The sequence below is a fragment of the Glycine soja genome, chromosome 4 (genome assembly GCF_004193775.1).
Source record: "Glycine soja cultivar W05 chromosome 4, ASM419377v2, whole genome shotgun sequence".
Lineage (NCBI taxonomy): Eukaryota > Viridiplantae > Streptophyta > Magnoliopsida > Fabales > Fabaceae > Glycine > Glycine soja.
In genome coordinates, this window is record NC_041005.1 from 1,181,859 (window position 1) to 1,196,384 (window position 14,526).

General features: G+C 32.6%; 2 protein-coding genes and 1 non-coding gene across 4 annotated transcripts; all 3 read right to left on the bottom strand.

Annotated features, from left to right (window-relative positions):
* Window positions 1-125: 125 nt before the first annotated feature.
* LOC114408490 (MLO-like protein 9) lies at window positions 126-4,663 on the bottom strand. Its single transcript, XM_028371553.1, has 15 exons — window positions 4,532-4,663; window positions 4,346-4,403; window positions 3,997-4,247; window positions 3,552-3,668; window positions 3,385-3,442; window positions 3,203-3,291; window positions 2,739-2,813; window positions 2,559-2,647; window positions 2,364-2,413; window positions 2,240-2,280; window positions 1,989-2,162; window positions 1,828-1,863; window positions 1,680-1,747; window positions 717-777; window positions 126-635 (listed from the first exon to the last, which is right to left on the bottom strand). The coding sequence occupies exons 1-15, from the start codon at window positions 4,661-4,663 to the stop codon at window positions 360-362; spliced, it is 1,575 nt and encodes a 524-aa protein (XP_028227354.1). The 3' UTR covers window positions 126-359.
* A 378-nt stretch (window positions 4,664-5,041) lies between these two features.
* On the bottom strand, window positions 5,042-5,113 carry TRNAD-GUC. The gene has a single exon. It is a non-coding gene; the product is annotated as a tRNA-Asp (tRNA).
* Window positions 5,114-5,843: 730 nt separating this feature from the next.
* On the bottom strand, window positions 5,844-12,151 carry LOC114408489 (protein S-acyltransferase 21-like). Of its 2 annotated transcripts, XM_028371551.1 has the most exons (10): window positions 11,826-12,151; window positions 10,867-10,980; window positions 10,633-10,753; window positions 9,623-9,810; window positions 9,066-9,134; window positions 8,573-8,644; window positions 8,315-8,443; window positions 7,674-7,754; window positions 7,404-7,610; window positions 5,844-7,000 (listed from the first exon to the last, which is right to left on the bottom strand). In XM_028371551.1, exons 1-10 carry the CDS (start codon window positions 11,868-11,870, stop codon window positions 6,098-6,100), a joined length of 1,929 nt encoding a protein of 642 aa, XP_028227352.1. In that variant the 5' UTR covers window positions 11,871-12,151; the 3' UTR covers window positions 5,844-6,097. The 2 variants fall into 2 exon arrangements, with proteins under 2 accessions (XP_028227352.1, XP_028227353.1); XM_028371552.1 differs by lacking the exon at window positions 10,867-10,980 and having other exon boundaries at window positions 10,633-10,816.
* Window positions 12,152-14,526: the final 2,375 nt, after the last annotated feature.

Genomic DNA, 14,526 nt, shown 5'->3' on the forward strand with positions numbered 1-14,526 from the left:
TTTCTTTATTAGGGTTCTCCTGGATTAACATTTACTTTATTTCAATTAAGACTTCTTAAGGTTTAAATATTTCTTTTGTGACATAATAATTACTGGCATGGCTAAGAAGATAAAAAAATAAAATAAAGAATGACATTCTCTACAATGTGACGATGATACATTGATGAAGATAATTGGCTTACAAGCATACGTATATAACTAATCTAAACTGCGCTACAAAATTGATTAAAGAATGCAATAGCTAGTTTACTACTAGTTCTAATTGACCTATTTTATACCCATGATGAAGGGGGTTAATTGTGTTTTTACAGCAAACAAAACAATCATGACAACTTTGTGAAAGGACGTTCTGACACGTGTCACGGCCCACTTAGTAGGTCGCGGTTATCGTAGGGTTCGTGATCCACGGCGGTGACTATGGTGGCGCTCTGCTCAGCCATTTCTGTATCTCCGGCTCCCGATGGACGCCGCGGCGACTGCTCCGGCGAATGATCTCTTGGGCCCCCAGTCGCACCTAACGTTTGAGTTTCGGTGCGTCCCTTGGATGGTTTCTTCTTTAGAGCATTCTTATGCCACTGTTTCAGTGCCTTGGATGTTTGCTCATCAAATATTGACTTCTTCATCGTGGATCCCATCTGAAACAAATTCATTCAATATCTATTGAAACTCCTCGGAGCCCAAAGTCCAAAGCTAAAATAATATTATATTGAATGCACCTGAGTAACAAGCGCATAGAGTGGAAGTGTCACATAACTGCAAACCACTTGAGCTCCTAACCTGCAAAAGTTCAAGTTAAACAAACTTTAATGTCTGATGAAATCCTAGGTTGTAAAACACTGCAATGGTATCTTGCCTTTCAAATCTAATATTGCCAATTCAAGTTGTTACATAAATGTAGGTTACTTTTGTATTTATTTTAGAGTTTTCGTAAACTTGTAAATTTTAATTTTATAAATTTGACTAGTAGAAAAAATAATATTAAAAAATCTATTAATAACATATACACTTAGCAAAATATTCTTAACACAACAATAATTTAACATTTTAACTTCATAATAAAACCAAATAGCAAATCACAATAATAAAAAAGTGTAACAGAATATTAATATTAAATAAGATCAAAATATACAAATGACCAAATTATATATAAATTCATAAAAATAAAAACATAAGTTATCAAAGTGAGAACATTTTTAAAAAAAGTTAATTTCTTAAAATTATGAGTCATGATAAAATATTGTCATTGTGGGGTTAATATAAGTTTTAAAAAAAAAATATTTATTTAGAGAATTAACTTATTTTATTTATATAAAGTCCTAAAATTAAAAGAGTTAATGAGTTAGAAATAATCATACCTATGATTTCTTTTTTCTCCTTTTTCCATCATTGATAACTAGGATCTACTTTATATATTGTTCCTTGTTTTTTTTTTATTATTATTTTAAGCCAAAGAATGTTAGTTAGAAAGATTTGAACTCCTAATCTCTCTCCTACCCTTTTTTCCTTAGTCATTTTCTAACCATTAGATCAACCTCGTATCTTTTGTTACTTGTTTTTCTTAAATTAATGTGTGGAATAAATTGTAGAATGAAGTGATTAATCCTAAATAATTACATAAAATTCTCTGTTTGTGTAACTGTTATGTTAAATGTGCATCACTGCCATGGGATACGACTTACCCGAGAGCTACTCTGACAATCATGAGACTATCATCCTCGTAGAAGCAAGATGCCCAACCAAACTCATACTGCACCAGAAGCAAGAGTCAAATACACAATTATGAGTTTGAGAAGAAAACAAAGGAATTATGAAGTGTTTGTTAATTACCCATGTCCACCAGAAGTATGTCAGCTCAAATGCATTCTGGGCATGTGAAGCAAAACATCAAGTTGTGAGAAATTCTTCAAATATTTAAGGATCTCAGATATGCATAGAGTATTTGTCAAGCTACTAAACTATAGTAAAAAGAACAGCACAGGACTGAGTACCTGAAAGAGGACATAATGGATGAGATAAAGAACTAACTGAGGCCATGCAAACCAAAAATACTTGTCAGAGACTTGCACAAGAGGGATCCCTTGCACTACAGCATGCCTTTCTGATATGTCAAGTGCCATTCGAGTTATAATTCCTTGAAGCTTTGTTCCAACGGCCAGAATCACCTTCAAGTTAATCAATTAATTATTAGTCTAAACTGAAATACACACGCGCAATTGGCACTGAAGATATATCTGCTCACCAGTAGTGGAAGAAAAGACACCCAGAAAGCAGCATGCCATCCTGAAAAGAAGTTAGCAATTACGTTCAATAAGAATTTGAGTGCAAAATAAGGAAACCAATTGACAATTAGGTGAATGACAAACCATGGACATTCACAAGCAAGAATAACACCACTGATCCCCAAAGTAATGGACTATCAAAAGCACAAATGTATCCTCATTAGAAGAAACCAAAGATTAAGGGAGTAAGGAATGAAGTACCTCTTAACAACATCACTCCATGAAGCTAAATTACTATAACACATAAAACCAAAGTCATGGCAAACTTGTCAAAATTACCTGATTCCTACAACTACCTTAAAGTCATCTTCTAATGACCTCTTGATATATTTTTGAAAATCAAACTTACTTCCCGGTGCTAAATGAACCTGCAAAAATGAAGGGGGCATTAACCTTAGTTAATGATAAAGACAAACAGTGCAAGCATATTACTGAAGTTGCATTGCCAAAACTACTAACAGTCACAAATCCATGTCTCATGGTCAAGTAGTCGGCCCTACGAACAGATCTGAAAAATTGTCGAAAAAAGCATACCTGAAAATTGATCAAGAACATATTATTGACCGTGGATTAAAGCAAAAAATGAAAAGAATAATAAATTGTGATATTAATATCACACTTTTGTTCCCCCCATCTATCTTGGTTAACTTCATTCATGATTTTCCAATCATATGTACCAAAAACTAAGAATTGAAAATGAACCAACCTCGATAACCTCTTTCAATATAACAAATAAACTACATTTAAAAGGATACAACTTCAATATGTCTAACAAGAATTATTCGTAAACGAATGAATACTCCATGGGTGGGGAGATACAACTTTCTAAACCAAAAACATAGGTTTGAGGTCTTTGGTGATACCTTCAATAACCGTTTAATAATCTAATACTAGAAAGAGAGTTGCCAGTGATAATTGCTTACAAGATAGAACGAAACTGGTGTTTTAGTCCAGATACTGTTGTGATCCCTCACAAATGATGTCTCATGAGTAAGTCTGAATCTTCTAGGATCTGAACAGATATTGAAGATGTTAAAAACTGTGAGGACCTAGTACTGATGATACTTGAAGCTAGAAACTACTTGTTAATGAGTCATTACTTTACCATTCAAGGCATCTTGATCCACGATATGGTCTGCTTCCCATGCCTTCCATCCACGAATCTGTCAGAAGAAAGGAAGGTTTTACTATATATAATGAAAAACTGGTTCACCTATTGTCCGATTCCTTGAATGAATCTAGATTTTTAAGCCTGAATCAATACCAACCAACCTTTGCTCTTCCAAGCGTCATTGTTATGGCACTGTATATCACATGGAAGACAGCCAAGAAAAATATAAAAATGTGTAGTTGATGCAGTCCGGTCACTGATATAAGAGGTGTGTACCCCTACACAACCAACATTCAATAGCATGAGCTTTTCACAAACTACTAAGGTCTGACCTAAATAGGAAATGTGCAACTACTCTGATGTGGTGCAACCTGTAATTTTACTATAGGTGGAAGTATTAAAATGCTATACTATACTAAAAAAACAGGTTTTAACCACCGAACCTGGTACAGGGTTGTTCCAACTTAATTAGTATCTTGAGTTTGAGACTTAAGTATGTAACTTCAGAAGAGTTTGATTTTATCTGGTTCAAGTAGGATTGTTTTTCGTGTAGTCTCGTAACAAACAAAAAAAAAGTTAGAATATTGATTGGGAAGAGTTGATTACCGGTTTACAACTTTGGCCTCCACCCCCAGATGCTAGAAACCTACGTTCATACGATAAAAGCCTGCGGCGATGGCCACCATCTTTGGCCTCACCACCACCCGCCTCCTCTGTGTGATGTCCAGCTCCATGACGTTCTTCAGGGGGGACACAGGGGAGCATTGTTTTCGCATACTTGGAGGGAATACACATTTTAGAAATGTAATTTTGGCCAAATGTTAAGAGCAAAGAAATAAATCCCAAAACCATAAGCTCTGCATACCAACAAAAACAAGAAGGAAATAATTCATTATTCATGGGAGCAAACAAACGAACAAGAAAAACATTACTATATATTAATGAGGTTGCTCACCGGCTTTAATCTTTTCAAGAGCTTCTAGCAATGCATGCTGCTTTCTCTCTTCAAACATCTGAGACCAATAGCAAAGAAATTGATTCATCAATCATGATCACGTAAATCACCCATCATGCATGAATCTATTTAACAAAAATATGTACATTGTTATAAGTAGTTATTATTATACGTAATGTAATATACCTTTGCGAATTTGTGTATAATTTTTTCCAAGAGTATAGAAATGATAACGATAATTGCACAAACCGCAGCGACGGCCCATGTAGGTGTGAGATCTAGCTGCCTGGTGTCACCTCCTTCTCCTCCTCCCGCCATATATATTCAATCAATTGTTGGCAAGAAAAAAGTTGTAACAGTGATGATTATATAATGTGTTTTGTGATGAGCAGAGTTTTAATTATTAATGGTGTGCGTGAGTTTTGTGTTGAAAATGAAAATCAGAACATTGTTCATGTTCTTCATGCAAGCGTGAATGGAACTGGTTTCCTATGTTGCAGAATTCTAACAGCGATCCAAATGAACGGAGAGGAACAACTCTGGATTTTACACCCATCGCCATTTGTCTACCTATCAACTAATTTCGGTCTCATCCATTTTTACTCTTATAATAATTGTTTCCCCGCCTCTAGTTTTTTATGATTATGAACAAAAAGAATTAAATTATGCAAATATCAGGCAAAAAATTATAAATTTCGCCGTTGCCGGGGATCGAACCCGGATCGTCCGCGTGACAGGCGGAAATACTTACCACTATACTACAACGACTTGGATGATACTTTTCAAATACAAAAGATATTAAACAATTTCTATTTTAAGATGAATCCTATATATATTTCAGTCATTTTCAATTTATTTCCCCTAGCAATTTTACTACAATATCCTCATGTTACAGCCATAGCAAAAGACTTAGGATCAAATTTAAAATACAAACTGAAATTATTTTGTGAACTTTTAAAATGTTAAGTTTATTATTATTATTATTTTATCACACCCTAATTTTTTATCATAATAAATTAGATTCAAACCTTATAATTACTGGCTAAAACCTGAAAACTTGTAAGATAATTTTTAAATTAAATGCATTTGATAAAATAAGTTATTTAAGAAATTAATAAATTTAAAATAACATAAATAAACATTTTATAAGACTTTTTTTTATATAAAACCCAGTTTTGTTTTATAGACATTTTTAATTAGTTTTAGTTTTTTTATTGATTTTAAAATCCTTTTAATTTTTTAAAAGATAAAAAATTATTAAACATTGTGTAACCATTAATATAAATAATATTATATGAACCCCCCCCCCCAAAAAAAAAATAGTAAAAAGAAAATAATAATTAAAATAATTTATTTCTATTCATTTATACATTTCTTTTGAAAACCATTAAGAAAAAAAAAAGATAAAAGAAAGGAAATGTACTAAAATAGTAAGGAAAAAAATTACAACCACTTTAAGTTAATAAAATAAACTTATAAACTACTCAGTACTCAAAGCTACATGTGAACTACTACTCTCTGAATATTCACGTTCATATTCAAACTTAAAATGCAAAGATAGTGGTCAATAATTTTGTACAGTAAAAGGTCGTGATCCATTCATTAGCCTATACAGATGGAAAGGCGAATGCACTCATACCGTCATAAGGGGGAAACGATGAAGTAAAAAGACGGACATTTAAAAAGTTTAGTTAATTTAAAAAAAATAAAATAAAAAAGGATAAAAAACAGTTGCCGTAACAAGGAGGCAATCTAAGGAAACTTGTTTTGCTGGGCATAACCACAACCAGGAACAAACACAGGAAGCTGGCCACCCCTATGTGATCTACCTTGCTGAAAATCCCTTAATGTAGAAGAATCTCTATCCGGAATACCAGCTACTACTGAACTGCTACTTCTTGTTCCTGTACTTGGCTGTTCATTCACAACGGGGCTGCCAAAAAATATAGAACGGCCCGTGTACAATAATTCTGTTCCGGGACCTCTTGATGAGGACGAGACAAAGCGTCCAGCTGCTTGATCCCAAAACACTGACGATCTTCTATTATCTGAAACAGCTAAGGTGTTGCTTCTCATTGGTACACGTGGCACATTGTCGTGAACTGGATTTATGTTCCCTTCACTTCCTTTAGCTGACGAAGGAGACTGGTTTCCCGATGGTTGTTGATACATGGGGTTGAAATGGTCTCTGTTCAAACCTGGCCTCTGCATTGGTGAAGGAGTAAGGTTGGAGACTCGTGGACTGCTAAAGTTACTCATACTGTGTTGGCATGATGCATCTATGTCATCCTTGCTTGCTTGACTAGGAGGGTACGAGCTCTTGGAAGGAGATAACCTTGATGTCCCCACTGTATCATTTTTTATATGAAATCCTTGATTGCTGATTGGGCTGCTTCTTCCACTCACATTGCTACTGGATACATGATCAACATCATACGCATGAGGTCGAGAACTAATTGGACGAAGCACAGACGATGATGCTCTGGCCTTAGCAGCTGCCTTAGTTGCCTCATTAGAATCCAATTTTGCAAGTTTCCATGCACTTATACGCACAGGGCGCTGGTTCATTTTTCTCCCTTTGTCAGGTGGTTGTACGGCATCTGGATCAACAGTGGATGGTAGGCGTCCCGGCTCCAAATGTGGTATAATTTCATCCTGCTTATCCAAGGCCAGATAGTTAATCAACATAAAATGAGAACTTAATTTATTGCAGAAAGCACAGTAGCTCTTGTGACAGTTCTTATAGGGCATGCATTTAAACAATGCACCACTTTTGCTTTTAACTGTTCACCTATAGCAGTTGTTTATTTCTATTGACCATGGAAATTCATACTATATAAGCAAAAATATAGAACATACTGTCTCAAAGAACAACAGCTTCCTATAATAGAGCTATTGCATATTGTGTTTTGCAAAATCATTTTGTTCCACTCAACTCTCCTGTCCTATCTCTCTCACCATAATTGTCTATATGTAATGTTCAATGATGGGAAAGACATCTTTCAATGAAATTACTGGTCATATGTGATTCAGGCAAATTACACAAAGATGGCAGTACCGGGTGGTCCATAAAGATCCTTGGCGGTGTACACCAGGCACCTTTGTACTGTATACTCATTCCAACGGAGCTTCTTCCACTCATTGCAGTGACAGCTGAACTAGTAGGAGACGATGGTAGACTCTGCTGTTCACCCCCATCAACTGAAGGCCCAGGTGGTTCACTTAGAGTTCTCATGGCAACAACATACTCGTAAGTTGTGATACCCTGTAAAAGAAAAAGACAGCTTAGAATATACATGTCAATAGGAGGAAAAGTTCATGAATATACCTTTCGTATCAGGATCATATGGAAAAAGAATAATTCTCCCAAAGGTACAGTTGCAAGGAATGAAACTGCTGTGCATATGGCCTGTTAAAGGATTGAAAATTATGTAAAAAATAGCAATTCATACTTTATTGAAGTGAAAATAACAAGAAAGAAATTCTTGGTAAAGAACATTATCATTTAGGAACAATTAACCATTCAAATAGTTAATGATGTTCAAAGAATGGATAATGATAATTAGTTTAAGTTTATGTTGAATAATTTTGGCAAACACAACCAATAAATTTTCCAATCAGGATCACTAACCAACAACAAAAGAACTAATGTTTTTAAGAAAAAAGTATGTATGAGATTGAATTAAATGTTTTATATCAATGCATATTTTTGACATTTCAAGCCAAATAAGGGGTCCCATCAGTAGAAAGAATCCAGCATTTTAAGTTAACATGAGATGTGCACCAATAGAAGATGCAAATGAAAAAGTCTATTGAAAACCCATACAAGGCCCATAGCTCATTATGCACCATTCCTGCAAACAGAACTCATAGCATATACAAAAGTAGCATTTGTCAGGTAAAGTTTATTTCAGTTTATCCTATATAAAAATGGAGAATAAAAATCTGAAAGAAAAAGAGTGAATGTACCACAATAATAGCAAATGGGACTCGAGAGAAACCAGCTCCAAGTTTTTCAGCTATCTGATTCTCTGTACCTTTCTTATCAACGAAACATCTGACAAGTACTGCAATCCCAACTCCACATTCAACTATAAGCTGTGACATGTATGAGGATTAAGTAAGAAAAATACAAAAATTCTAATCTGGAAGGAATTTTCTCTGTGAAACTGAAGGACCAGAGGGGGGGTGAGGAACTAGATTCAAGATGAACTTTATGCAACTTACCCAAACTAGGCTCACTGCCATAAGACACACAAACGTGATGTAATTCTTCTTTCCAACACAATTGTTCAACCACTGAACAAAACAAAGAAAGTATAAGATGATAATGAATTTTTGAAGAACCTAATAGGTACGGAAAACACGTGAGTAATGACAAGTGCACAACTGCACACAACATCTCAAGTCCAAAACATCAAAAAATTATACATTGCAACTTGCAAGTATTACAGGCAAAATAACTTCGAAGAAAAATAATTATCATGCATTAGAGACAATTAGACAAACAATAACTCCAAAGAACAGAAGGGGGAAAAAATCTTTTCTGAAAGGGACAACTGTAAAAGTGAGCATTTAAAAGGTTGACCTGACCTCTTTTTTTATTATCAATTTTTTATTAGTATGACAATGGACCATTAGACCTCAGGCTAGGACACTACAAAAGTGAGTATAAAAATACCCAATAACTGACTTAGGGTGGGATTAGAACACAATTTACCCGACAATGGTGATCAAATCCATCAACACATTTGTCACAACTTCGACAATGCTTACTAAACTTCTGCACCTGCAAAATATAATTAAAAAGATGTAAATACATCATGGTTTTCAATACTCTGGTGAGGTAAGGAAAGGAAAGAAAACTCTTCAACTAGATATTTTAAAATAAAAAAAACAAGAAACAAAGTGAAATCAAGGAGGTATTTTATAATTATTTACGAAAACAGAAAATTAAAACAGAAAATGTTTTCTCAAATCAAAAAGACTCTGACTTACTATTCATTGAAAGGGGCTGTATTTATTCTTGAACAAACATGAAGCATCAAGAAAGGGATCTCTATAACAGAACTTTTCCTGTTTTGCCTATAAGCATGGCAGTTTTAGGAAATAAATTTGGATTATTCTACTTAGAATCAAACTGTGTTGCATTCTACGAGACCATATATATTATATTTTTCTTCTCTATTTTCCTTTCATCACTTGTTTTTCTCTTTTTGATTTATTTGAAGAAGTAATGGAAAACTAAATAAGATTTTTCAGATAGCTCGTATCAACCTCAGCATTGCACAAAGTGCAGAACAAAGCCTCCTCTTCCCCAGACTGTTGCTGTAGACTAATTTCTTCATTACTACAGCAATCTTCTCTAACAAGGAAACCACAGAAGAAACATCCAACTTTAGAGCACCAATTTGAATTGTGCCGATCAGACATTCCATCACCCTTTAGTCCCATCTTGCTGGGTTCTGCAATAGGAGATGCAAACTAAATAAACTATCAAATTACACTAGAAATTGCTATTAAAGGCATAGGAAAATATCAATTGCTGCCATCATATCCCAATATATTCTAAGCAAGTATCATGGTCAAATCAATTAAGATAATAAATTCATATGACAATTTGTCTGTAAAGCTATAAGCCAATATAGGAAGTAACAAACAAAGTGACTGTACATTCATAATTTCATAGGGCAAGTAAAAGTCTAAATAAGAAGTTCCAGACCTACAAAAAAGGCATATATAAATCTGTTACAACTGATTTAGGGTTTTGTGTGCAACCATTAACAAGAAACAACCTAGTCCAACAGTGTCATTACTGTAAAATTAAATTCAGTGCACTTCTTTTATTTTGGTGTTTTAGCAAGCACTGTTGATCAAACAAAAAATATACTAAATTTATGGGACCTGTCAACAGTTGTGATTGAATCATAATTTGAATCTTGTTGAGAAAAGAGAGAGAACAAAAAGCATAGGATGAATTCCGTGTGTTGACTAACATAACAGAGCAGGTATTTATATCAAGAGTCCAAAATACAAGGATAATTACAAAACAACTACAAGAATATACAGTTACTCTAATTAACATAATTACATAATTACAAAACAATACAAGAGTCCTAAATACAACGATAATTACAAAACAACTACAAGAATATACAGTTACTCTAATTAACATAATTACATAATGTATTATCTGCTCTATTCCTATAATTACATTATTTCTAACAAATCTGTTCCCAAGAATAAACTTAAAAATCAATAGATGTCAGTAGCATTCAAAGTCCAACCTGCCAACTCTTCATCAAGTTTTGATCTATTCTTTGATGTCTTGTCACAATCAACCATGACTCCCTTATCAGCAGGATCAATGGCAGTGCATCGAACATAAAGAAAGAACACGGAGAGAGCCTGCAGTTCAACATTTAAGTTCAAGTCAATGAAGGAATATTGAATCCCATTGTTAGAACGAATCTGCAGTATGAAAAAACACATGAGCAGAGAAGAATCAGAGTACCGCTTACCAATACAGAGTAAACACCAATAGCCAAATATTCATAGATGTCCTTTCCAAGAAAAGGAGCAAAGAAAGCATAATATGCTATAGATAGCAAGAAAAATACTGTTATAGCCACGACCTGTTCATGAATCATAAGCAGGGAAAAAAAACTATATGAGAATACACAAATATTCAATTCTAAAACATGAAAACTAAAATAATACTAGGCAATTTGCAGCATTGTGAAAGTATTTAGGTTCACCAAAAAAGTTTGAACTGTTGATTCTAGTTCCTAGAAAAATTTAAGGTGTTTTTAGTCCACACATTTACCAAAAGTGATGTAGTTTTAGTCCCTCGTCAGGACTACAAAAATGTGTTTAAAATGTGTTTCTTGTTAGATTGTAGGGGCTAAAAACATACTAATTTTTTCGGGACTAAAATCAACATTTCAAAATATTTATACCCAAGAATTTACCACACCTACAAAAGAATATGGTGAAGGGTTGTGGTTTAATTTTTAGTGTCACTCCATCTACATGATGACTCTTAAACTTATCTTTCTGCAAATGAGAAAATATTATGATAACACTACATTCATAGCCTGAAATGAAGAAGCACAATAATGCTAAAGTAATTGGCGTGGTTTCTATGCTGGAAAAAGGAAGGAAAAAAAAAGAATATTTGGTAGATGGATATTGGATTTGAAAAAACAGAATCGCCCCCAGAAAGTGAGAGAGAAAAGGCGTGGAAACGACAAAACGCATGAGATTCCGCATAAATATAGAACATCAATTGACAGCGGAAAAACATAATAAACCACAGAGAAAAACAATGCAGTTGGATCAAATGGGAAAGAGGTAAAGGAGAAAGTCAAAAGGGTAGAAGAAGATGGAAAATTTGGAGGAAAGTTGAAAGAAAGACCTCATCTGAAACTGAGAAAAAAATAAAGTTGCACATGATTGCGGCATTGAAAAACCAGTGTACCTGAAAAGTGTGAAAGGGGAGCTCCCATCCATGACGCCTAGCCATGACCGAAACTCTAACGGACTACTACCAAATCAGAAGCATTTCCACACAAAAGGAGCATCCACTTCCCTCTTCAAACTTTGCTCCTAATGCTGCAAACTCGAAACCGATTCGGAATAGCAGAGCAACCAGTTCTCTGAATTCCCAGGCTAGGGTTTGCCAAGTCAAATTCAACCCGAGAGAGAGAGAGAGAGAAGTAATGTAAGAGGTTGTTGGGTGATGTGAGAGTGAGAAAGGATGAGAGAATAAAGAGTAAGGTGAGATGAGGGCACTCACTCACTCTCCCACTCTCCCACTATTATTATACATTATTGCTCTTTGCAATGGTAGGAAAACTTTAATTGTTATCTTTTATTTTTTTAAGGTAACATTGATTATGTTTTTTATTTATATTGTTTATAATATTAATAATGAAGATAATAAATTTATAAATAAATTAATGATGGCGTAAGGTTAGTTTTTTTAATTATTATTATTTTTTATTTTTATTGTATATATGTAAAATCATGTAAGAATATTATTTTGGGAGGAAATATTATCGGTTTATATATATTTTTTGTTTGGGCTCCCAGGATGATGTCTTTGGAGCTTTTTATTTGATTTTATTAAAAGATCCAATAAATTAAAATTTACTTATTAAACCAGATCATTTAAGGAATAAATAAATTATTTATGATGAAGAAATGATCACTGTCTCTTGAAGAATGGACCGTATTTTATTCATTTCATTTCTACTCCTTCGTAATTACTCTCCTCTCCTATACCCTTTAATTCCTTGTCTTTGTATTCATTCATTTGTTCAACTGGAATGAAATATGAAATATGAAAGTCACACTCACATCAAACATTTTCTCACAACCTACTCCTAACAAAATTGAATTGGGAAATATTAATGTCCGTTTATATTTTCATTTTCAATACTTTATTTTTTAACTCAATTAAAGTAATAAGTAATTGTATATTAAAAAGTTAGTTGGTTATCAGTATAATAACGTGTATCAATTATATGCAAATAAAAATCCTAGGTTTCTTCCTTTTTAATATCATAATTATAATCATTAAATTATAGATCATTTAATTTTAAAAATATATTAATTTAATTAAAATAAACTGATAGAATATATATATATATATATATATATATTATCAACTAATCTTGAATTATCATATCATTAAAAATCATTAATTTTTGTAATAAATATTTTATTTAAAATACAAGTTGAGTCTATAATGAATCAAGATTTGAATTCTTTTAGAAAAATATCTATATTTAGTGTCTAATTGTGTCTCAAATAAAATTGCTTCCGAATAAGAATACTTATAGAAAATAAAGAAAATAAAATAAAGATGTTATTTAATTATTTAACAGTGTAAACAAAATTTAAACAAATAATATATGAAGATTTAAACTCAAAATATGTATTCCAAGTGTAGAAATAATATAATTTTTGGCAAAAATAAATTTTAAAACATGCTCGGTAGATATTCAGTTTCTTTATTTTTATTATTCATTTTCTGTTATTGGTATTAATGATACCTGAAGTAATACTAGTATATGATAAGTATTCTATTAAGGTGGTTAACGGAGGTGCTGTCCGCCTACAGAGATGTGAGTGGCTCAGTCGTGTTTGAAAAAAGGTGATGTTGTTTTTTATTGATAAATATTAATAGTTAATTTCTTCTTTCTTAATTACTCAAATCAATCCTATGTCCCCTAAAAGAGAGGCTAGATAGATGATAGAGGACCAGGATCAAAATCTATTATAAGTGAACATCTCACATTGTTAATCTTTAGATAAAAGTTAATAGAACAATGGCATGTAAACATATTAATTGATGTGGAAATTTTTAAAAAATGACTTTCCCTTTCTGGTGGAGACTTTTGTCCACGTAAACAATTTTCACATGAAGTATTATTGGCATACATGTGGAAAATAGTTAAATAAAATGGGAAGAAAATTAAATTATTTTTCAAAAGAATACTATTTTGGAGTACTCAATTACATTACATGTCGAGATAAAAAAATCATTAAAATTTTACAAAATTAATTTTTTTCTTACGTATATATCAAACTAATTTTTTTAATTATGAAACAAAAAAAAACTAATATTCTTAATTAGTGATTGTCAAACTAGGTTACTTAGTTATAAATGTTTGTACAGAAATGTTTTCCTAACAAAAAATTAAACTCTTGCTTTTTGACTGAAAAAAAAACCTCTTCTATTTAACACTTTCTCATGTTATATAAACTTTTTTTAACAACTTTATTAATAATGTTTATCTGAACATAAATTATCCGTGTTAGGTGTCACATATTTACATGTCGGTTAGAGACCGATTGATATGATATTATATCAGTTTTTCATAAAATAAACTCTGACTTGCTGAAAATCCCCATTTGAGTGTGACTGTTACGTTTCTACATAATGTTGGAATATGTCTGGATGAATTTGTTGTTGTACGGAGATATCTGATAGCCAACAAAGAATGTTTAATTGACAAGTAAGAATGTAGATTTGATTTTTTTATTGTTAATATGAAAATCTTATTAATGAATAAGTTTTCCATAAATACTACTTTGAAGCTTATTTTGACTTCAATTAATCTTTAATATATAACTCAACTAAATTATTGTAAATCAAATAAGAATGAACGCAT

Bases quoted from the DNA above. Each gene is read 5' to 3' on its own strand.
- LOC114408490 (XM_028371553.1), bottom strand. From the start codon at position 4,663: ATGGCGGGAGGAGGAGAAGGAGGTGACACCAGGCAGCTAGATCTCACA. The intron at 2,648-2,738 runs GTTAGTAGTTTT...TCATTTTTGCAG, and splicing joins TGAGACATGGATTTGTGACT to GTTCATTTAGCACCGGGAAG. The intron at 1,748-1,827 runs GTAATTAACAAA...CTTCTGGTGCAG, and splicing joins CATACTTCTGGTGGACATGG to TATGAGTTTGGTTGGGCATC.
- LOC114408489 (XM_028371551.1), bottom strand. From the start codon at position 11,870: ATGGCTAGGCGTCATGGATGGGAGCTCCCCTTTCACACTTTTCAG. The intron at 9,135-9,622 runs GTTGATACGAGC...TATATTTTGCAG, and splicing joins GCACTTTGTGCAATGCTGAG to GTGCAGAAGTTTAGTAAGCA. The intron at 7,755-8,314 runs GTACATTCACTC...ATCCTTTAACAG, and splicing joins TCCCATTTGCTATTATTGTG to GCCATATGCACAGCAGTTTC.